Here is a 9283-nt window from a genome sequence, read left to right as displayed (position 1 = left end):
GTGTTATGAAAGTCATATAGAGACAGCGCCGAAAACGTTGAAAAATATAAAAGATGTGGGGCCCGCTGCACTATTTGCACAGTAAATTCTACTTCTATATAAACGATCGATTCGATCGTTTATAAATTATCATTCACTCTTCTCTTCTCTCGATAATAAACACTTTCTATCAGTGTTAAAAAATCTACGGGTATAAATTTTGCCCTTATTTAAATTCCCGCGATACAATAAAATTCCAGTTCTTTTTATAACAAAATGGTTTTTCTTAGGTTTTCTTTTATTTAAAAAAAAAAAGAAACTAAAAAACAAACCAATCGCGGACCGCCACGAGTCAGTGGAGCCCGCGAACAGTGTAAGAAACTCACTAAATCGGTTCTTAATTAGTAGTTTTTGTAACTGATCTTTAAGGGTTTTGTGGAGGTCCACGCACTAAGAACCTTACTAAGGACCCCGGATAAACATGCTCTTAAGCCCATAATTTTGGAAACCACACTTCCTCTTTCCATAATATCATTTTGACTTTTTTTTCTTATTACATAAATAATATTATTTTAAAATTTCAATACAACTTAAACTTATTTTAAATTTAATATTAATTATAAAATACGTTGATCTTATAAATAATTTTACTTAAATATAATTAATAAGAATATAAATGTATTTGAATCATTTTTTTAATATGTGTCAAAAGTGTTAAAATGACTCTTTTTTTTTGCAAAACGGAGAAAGTATATTGTTAGCTATATGATTCATTAAATTTCACACAACTAATGTGGTATTCAATTATATAGATTTAATAATCTATATTATAATAGTTGAGTTTTTGCTCACTCCTCGGTGTGTCAGCGTTTTGTGGACTCCACTTTAAAAAATGTGAAAAAGTGTCGAGCTCATAACTCGAACCCGAGTTATTAGATAGAAACATCAACATTTATACCACTAAGTTAAACGATACTTTGTACATTGATGGTCGAACCTAATATATATTTATGAAAGTCGGAAGCCCTAGGCTTCATGTGAGGGTCGGGCCTACAAGTGTATTATGGGTTTCATTTTTAAATGAGATTCATCACGTTATATGAAAAAGCTCAAGTGTGCAACAATTATAGTTTTCATGTATTGTAAACTATTGTCGTTTTACATGAGTTTGAGTTCTTTTCATCATTGTCTCAAACAAGTCTGAGTTACAGAGTTGCGCTGTGTGTCTGTTCGTAATCTATTTTTTCACCGGTGAACTCTTCGTGTCTCCATCTTAAATCGCTTGATCATAAATGTTGCTGATTTGTAGCCCCTCTGTAAACCCTATATATATGATTTTCATCTTTGATAAATCCAATCTGTATCTCCACAAAACTCATTGATTCCTCTTAGCTTTAACCATCTTCTAGAAAATGTTTTTCTCTGCCTCTCCAGTTCCTCAAACCAGCGTCCGTCACTCAACCTTCAAGTCTCTCCGTCTTGGTCGTAGTAGTCAAAGCATAGCCTCTGGCTTCCTCCGCTTCTGGGATTCCCTGAACTTCAAGAAAGACGGGGAGTTTGTGGGAATCACGGTTCTCTTCCTTGATGAAAAGGTAAGTTAATCTTCGATCTATCACACTTATTTAACATAATTGTTTTAATTTTTTTCTTAAATAATATTATTTGCAGATTCCGTGATTCATGGGTTTACTCCCATCGGACGTGCTAATCATTACATGCCATCTTTGAAAGCAAATTCCATTGTGAAAGTCGATCGCTTTGAGGTTGCTATGTGCTCAAACATGTACAAGATAACTGATCATCCATTCCTCATTCGTTTCATCTCACTAACCATTATTGATGAAGTTATCATGAGTGCTCCTGAGATCAATCTCCGGTCAAGATTAGACTGTTCGAAATTTCCAAGTGATTGCGAACACAAACCTAGAACTCCCAGGTATATTATTATATTGCATATGGGTTTATATTATGTTTCGATATCATAACTGATATTTAAACACGCAGATTTGGTAGGGCAAATCCGTTCTGTCCAGGGCTCTGATCTCACCAAAGAAACAACTCGAGTCATTATCCGTCTTCTCATTGATCCGTAAGAAACAATCAACACATAATTCCTTTTATATGACTGTCTATATTGTGCTAACATCAATAATCAAAAATATTTCATACCCAAGATTTGTAGTCGTCTATTTATCATCCTTACTTATCAATCTAATTTTACACATATATTTATTTTACAGCTTAAATGAAACCACAATAACCCAAACAATTAAAACGCCAAAAATTAGAATCCAAAAAAAAAACGAATCATTAATGATTACCTCTCTTTTTATCTAATCTTACAAATAAGCTTCAAAACAAATATACCAAACCAATCAACTCAACTAAAACTCAACGACAGTACACTGAGCCAGCTAAAAAAGTAAAAAACTACAGGGCCAGTTATTTAACAATTTACAAACTTACTTTCACAGATGCTTACGAAGAAGACGAAGACAACAACTAAGATCAGTGAAATTACATAAACAAAAAAAACAGAGTAAGTTACAAACCCTGATAAATACAACCAACAATGATTTTTGTTTACATATTACCCATCAAATAAAAGAGAAACTCACAGCCACACCAGCAGATACAAGAGACAATCCCAACAGATACAAAAGTGGCAACAATATCTCCACATGCTCAATCCTGTTGTCTTATGAAAATAGCTTGCATGTTCAATGTCAGAAGGCCAATGCTATTGTCCTTCTTATGAGAAATATATATATTCGTTTTAAGGCTCAAATACTAATTGTCATTCATTTTATAATTATTTTTACAAGTCTTCATGTATTTGTTTTAAAGGTCCAGTAAAAGCAACAAGTTTAAAAATAAAAAAACATATAACCAACCTAATAAGAATAAAAAAAAATACTTAATACACACAACTTACACAACTAAATTGAAGAAACAATATCGAGAAACAAAATGTATTTTCAATAATCTTAATATAGTTTATGTAATCTCAATAGTAAAAGTAACAAATTAAAAATACAAACAAACAATAAGTCTCATTGACACAACAAGCAACACCACGAACTATATCAATCACATTACTAACACAATTTAGTCATTCATGAGTGGAGAACAGTGCCTACACACAATTAATCATCAAACCCTATAACAATAAAAAAAAACTTGAAAAACAACTCAAAACACAAAATTCACAACTACGATAACCCTAGCAAATATTACGATAACCCTAGCAAATATTGTCTATACTAGGGTTATCGTAGTATAACAATTAATAAAATTCACAACTAAAATCAAATATTTTTTGTATCTTAGAATCAACACTAGGGTATAACAATTCACAACTATGATAACCCTAGCAAATACGAAAAATTACTCAGAGAAAAAACTACGATAACCCTAGCAAATACTAAAATCAAATACTTTTGCAAGTATAACAATTAATATCTATACGAGGGTTATCGTAGTTGTGAATTTTAATATTAATTGTTAATTGTTTACTAATTGTTTTGAAATTCACATTTATATTCTTTTGCAAATAAAAATTCACAACTACGATAACCCTAGCAAATACGATTTTTTTTATTAATTGTTATTTTTTGAAATTTCACATTTATATTAATTTTGTTATATTATTTGGTGTATATAATATATATCGCATTGAATTTAAATGTGGTTTTAGATATAATATTACTAAATCTCATCAAAAATTTATTAAGTCTTAAGAAAATATAAAGATAATTCTATTGTGAATATAAAACAAACAATATAATAGTAGGCTCTTACTTATATTATGTATATATAGAAATTATTATTCTATAATTTTAATGGAAACATATATTTACATAAAATTTTCTAAAAAAATTATTATCTTATTATTTTATTGATTTGTGTCAAATTTGAACCGGCCCAAGTTGGTACCAACGAAATTTATTAATTTATAGAGATTTTTAATTTATCGAGTATTAATTTATAGAGGTTCTACTGTATATATAAATTTCTAATCTCTATAATATTATTTGAGAAGTCAGTTTCTTATGTGTCACGTAACTCTGATGGTAGTTGATTACGATGATACCCTTAATAAATCAAATATATCTAATTATCATTATTAAATATTTATTTTATGTTATTTTCCCTTTTTTTTTATTTAGATTTCTTTTTTTTTCAAATAACCTATATAATAATTGTTTTTATAAATTTTAAAAACGAAAATATCTTTTATATATAGTGTAATTAATAATAAGAAAAGTTCACAAAATAATCTTGATTTTGAAGTAAAAAATAATATTCCCTTTTAAAAAATAATCTTAAGCAACATAATATATATTTTAAAAGTATTATGCATTTTATTTAAATCAATCTATTTCTCAAATTATTACAAAATAATTTAAATCACATAAACTAAGATATCTTCAATGAATAAAATTTAATTTAATCTTTTTTATGTTCCCTTTTATATTTTTCAAATAACATATATGATAAAGAAAATATTTATAAAACATAAAACAAAAATATTTTTATACATAATGTGATATTATAAAAAGGAAAGTTTAGAAGAATAATTTTGACATTAAAGTAAATAATTAATCTTCTCTTTTAGAATGTATCAGTTATGTTTTTATGCAATTTTGTATCTATCATCACTTTATTTTTATAATTTTATTTTTGAAAATTAACATATACCAAATTACTAAGTCGTATAAAATTAATATAGTTATGGGGCTATTTACAACTAGCCAATTCATAAATATATATACACATCTAAGATGAAAACCAAACTAATGCAACGGATATAATAAATATGATTTGGTTGAATTAGATTAGAAATAATTATACTTGAATTTGACGGAATATATGTAACACAATATATCCACAAAATGAGTAACTAGACCAATCCAATTTTTTTTATATAAAGTCAGATATTAAATAAAAATAATATCATTTATAATAATATTTTTGTACATATAAATTATAGAACGACTCAACATATTACTAAATAAATATGAAATTTTCAAATAATATTATAAATATATTAACCAACTATTACAATTAAATATCATTGTTATATTTATTTTTGTAACTTTGAATCGATCAACACTTTAATTTACTTTTACTATTTGATTCTCGAAACAACATATATTAAATTATATATAATCTTACTAAAATATATATACAAATCTAAGACAAGAATCAAACTACATGAAAATAACAAAAGTATTCAAAATTTTGATATGTGTAACAAAAATATCGTAGTTGAATATAAAAAGTAAATGTTATCTAATATTTCCAAATAATAACCAAACAATCGAGATACGTCTAATTAAAATAACATAATGTTATTTAATATAAACAATGCATACTGATAACAATATAAATAACAGAATAATTAAAAATTAAAAACAAAATACTGATAAATTACTATAATGTAAATAAATTAATATAATGTATTTACTTTGTAAACATTTATATGCACGGGAATCACCTAGTTCAGTAATATATATAAACAAATAACACTATATTCAAAAATGATAGATGATGATAACTGGTAAGCTTCATTATTGATCACTCAAAAGTGTTACATCACACATTGCTTTAACAAATCCCGTACTACATAGAAACTAAAAAGTCCCACATTTGTTATTTATCTGGTTTATTGAGAACCAACGGGTGAACCAAGAGACCGAGCCAAGCTAAAGCTACTAGAGCAGCCACTAAGCTTCGCAGCTGACCTACGGCTTCTCACTAATGGGACCAGCGACTGCACCACATCAGCCATCAACGGTCTGTAATCAGCTTCTGCTTGAACACACATTGCTGCTATTGCTGCAACCTGAACAACCTCTTTGGTCGAGTACTGCCCCTCTAGTGTTGAATCCATTATGTCCACCACTTTGTCTCTATCAGCCAGTTGAGGCAACGCCTGGAAAAGAATGAGAAGAGATTAGAGTAAAAAAAAAGAAGAAACCAAATGTTTGAAGAAGTTTGATAAACGTACCCAAGAAACAAGAACACCTTCTCCAGTATCTCTCTTCATATCTACTGGAACCCTCCCCGTTAGTAACTCTAACAGGACAATGCCGTAGCTATAGACATCTGATTTTGTAGTCAAGTGGCCGGTTAAAGCATACTCAGGAGCAACGTATCCTTGTGTGCCTAAGACACGTGTGGAAACGTGTCCACCAGCTTTGTCTGATCCGACTTTAGCTAATCCGAAGTCTGAGACTTTGGCGTGGAAGTTTCTGTCGAGGAGAATGTTGCTGCTCTTGAAGTCTCGGTGAATCACTGGTGGTGATACTTGCTCATGGAGATACTCGAGGCCTTTTGCTGCTTCCAGAGCTATTCTCATCCGAGTTTCCCAGTCTAATCTCAATGGGACAGAACCAGACCCTATATGCAATAACAACAGACAGACAGCTCTATATCAAATCCAACAAGATTTCTAAACAATATTACTGGAAGAAGAAACTTAACTGTTAGTAGGATAGAGGTGTTCCTGCAAACCACCATTGGCCATGAACTCATACACAAGCAGTTTGTGACTATTGTCTGAGCAGTAACCAAGAAGTGCCAACAAGTAAGGTGAACGCAGACGGCTCAGTAACTCAACCTGTTTACAAACAGTAAATGTAAAGATCAACGAGCAAAACAAAGACTAAAGTCTCAAAGAAACAAGAACCTCCATCTTGAATTCATCTTCCCCTTGCTTCCCTGCATTATCCATAAGCTTGATAGCAACTTTTCTCCCGTCGTTAAGCACACCACGATAAACCAAACCAAACCCACCATGACCAACCACGTTCGACTTGCTGAATCCACCTGTAGCTGAATGTAGCTGCTTGAAAGTGAAAATCTGCAGGGCGTTGTCAGTAACTTCTTGTTGGTTTTGACAATCTCCTTTCTCCTCGCAGTTAAACTCTACACAGAGAAGAACAAATATTACAAATCAAACCCTTAATTGGAAAATCATATGCCTAACATTTGTCACCAAAAATCTCGAAATAATCTTTAATTTAGTAACAATTATTCAATATCCAGCAAAAGCAGAGGGCCTAAGAATAAAAGAACAGACAAGTAACGAAAAATAGGTCTTGTCTAAATGTTTGTGCTTACTCTTGTTGATTCTGTGACGCTTGGAAACTTTGTTACGAATATAGCAGTAGTAGCTGAAGGCGACGAACAAAGAAGTTAAAGCAAGACAAGCAAGAACGACAATGGCTACAAGTGCATCTCGCTCTTTCCTCTGGTAAGCTTCATCTGTCTCCATTTCACCCCCACGGTTTCCAGAAATGGAAAAGACGAGAAAATGTGGAAACCCTAGAAGGAGGAGGAGGAGGACGACGACGACGAGATTGATAACAGTAGAGGGAAATAAAAACTTTAAAGCTTTGGGCTTTGTGTAATTTGTTTTTTTCTTTGTGCTTGTGTGTGTGAATGTCAGCTTCACTGTCTCACTGTACCGCCTTGTGTTTCGCGACGCGGAGAGAATACTTGTATTTACCGGATGTTGACAAATTTGACCATATAGTTTATTTCTGTGCAATTCAGACCCCAAGAGTTGTTATTGTCCGGTCCAGAAATCTATGATAGATGAATTAGTACATGGTTAGATAAAATTTCGTAATAGATTGGTTAAGTACGAGTTGAATGAATCCATACGATCTACACCGAACTTTGGTTTTATAATTTATAATGACGAATGGTTCCAATAACAGCTTTTGTTTCGTTCTTACACCATAAAAGATTACTAAACCATTAAAGCAGTAGGCATATATATATATAGAGGGTTTATGAACTGGAGACACAACCGTGATTAGCTTGTTCAGTTTTTAAACTTTTGAAGGAGGTTTTGTTATTACTTCTTTCCGCGGAGTTTAGCTCCAAGTGCCCTCTCCAGCTTAGAAAGGATCTGCTGATTCGGAATTGCTTTACCAGACTCGTATTCTTGGATCACTTGTGGCTTCTCGTTGATCAGCTACAACAACCAACACCATATTATTAGTATCCAATTACATTACAAGGGGAAACAAGAGAGAAAGAAGAGTACTTGAGCGAGTTGGGACTGGGTGAGCTTCTTCTCCCCTCGGGCTTGCATGATGGCTTTCTTCAACTCAGTAGGCACACGTTCATCTGATTTTTAATCAAAACCATACAACATAATAAACAAGGTGTTAACAAAGACTCTTCGAACAAGCAATATACTAATCAATCTCTTAAACACGGGAAAGAAAAACAGTATATAAAGCTTTGAAGATACAACTAAAGTTTATTTGAACCACAGAGAGAGATACTAATTCGCTGTGAATGAGAGAATAGATGAATTATATATACTCACGAGCTAAGGTCTCAGTATCATCATCGAGCCTCTTTGTGTTCAAGGAGGTGCTGCTCGAAGCCGCTTTGTTGGTTCCAGCATTGACTACATATGCAACAAAAACAAAAACAAAGCCCTTTGTTAGATGTCCAAAACAGATTTGTCAATTGAAATTCACAACAAACGAGGACCCTAACACAAATCTCTACGTCAGTGTCGGCAACTGAAACTTAAATGAACAAAACTCATCTCGATTCAATCGCCCAATCAAACCTAAAACTACAAAGTCAGATCTAAAAAGAAACACACACACAAAGATCGAGAAGAAGAAGAAGAAGAAGAAGAGAACAAACATTTTCTGACGGATTCGATATCGGCGCCGCTTCTCCGAGCAGCGTTGACAGTCTTCTCGTCGCGCTTAGCCGCAGAGTTGGGAGCTCTCTTACGGATCACAACGGGTTCCCAATCCTGAGTCATCGGTCCAACTCCTGCCATGGTTTCTCTTCTTCTTCAACCGCCTTTCTTTCTTTCTAGGTTTTCTTCGTGGGAGAGAGAGATGGACAAAGATAGAATGTTGCTTAGACCAAGCTGTGATCGTTTTGCGTTTTATTTTTCTGATTTCTCTTCTTTTCTGAGGCGGTGATTAGTTAAATAGTCGAAATATTGACGGGTCCTAGGCTAGCAATATATCTTTTAATTTTTTTTTTTTTTTTTTTTTTTTTTTTTTTTGTCATCTGTTGGATTAATATTGAAACTTGAACAAATATTACATCAAGCCGGCAAGACAAAGATTCTTCCGGAGCCAGTAGCCAGCATAGTAAACAATACTATCTGGAGCCAAAGATGAAAATATAGAAAACAACACATAAACTAGAAAACACAGACCATAAAAGCAGATGACTACAAACATCTAGACGAGACTCAAACTCATTCATACAAGAAACAAACCGGACTGTTAGCTAATAGATAACCGTT

The 9283-nt window shown here is 32.2% G+C and overlaps 2 protein-coding genes across 2 annotated transcripts; both read right to left on the bottom strand.

Moving 5' to 3' along the window:
* Window positions 1-5530: 5530 nt before the first annotated feature.
* Window positions 5531-7400, bottom strand: LOC106307610 (serine/threonine-protein kinase CDL1). The gene is made up of 5 exons (XM_013744604.1): window positions 7108-7400; window positions 6674-6912; window positions 6469-6604; window positions 5993-6384; window positions 5531-5917 (listed from the first exon to the last, which is right to left on the bottom strand). The coding sequence occupies exons 1-5, from the start codon at window positions 7259-7261 to the stop codon at window positions 5648-5650; spliced, it is 1191 nt and encodes a 396-aa protein (XP_013600058.1). The 5' UTR covers window positions 7262-7400; the 3' UTR covers window positions 5531-5647.
* A 257-nt stretch (window positions 7401-7657) lies between these two features.
* On the bottom strand, window positions 7658-8933 carry LOC106307611 (multiprotein-bridging factor 1b). The gene is made up of 4 exons (XM_013744605.1): window positions 8662-8933; window positions 8330-8413; window positions 8042-8124; window positions 7658-7969 (listed from the first exon to the last, which is right to left on the bottom strand). The coding sequence occupies exons 1-4, from the start codon at window positions 8801-8803 to the stop codon at window positions 7850-7852; spliced, it is 429 nt and encodes a 142-aa protein (XP_013600059.1). The 5' UTR covers window positions 8804-8933; the 3' UTR covers window positions 7658-7849.
* Between the last annotated feature and the right edge of the window lie 350 nt (window positions 8934-9283).

Source organism: Brassica oleracea, chromosome C8 (assembly GCF_000695525.1).
Source record: "Brassica oleracea var. oleracea cultivar TO1000 chromosome C8, BOL, whole genome shotgun sequence".
Lineage (NCBI taxonomy): Eukaryota > Viridiplantae > Streptophyta > Magnoliopsida > Brassicales > Brassicaceae > Brassica > Brassica oleracea.
The sequence above is the reverse complement of the archived record's forward strand: the minus strand, read 5'-3'. Positions and strand labels throughout refer to the sequence as shown.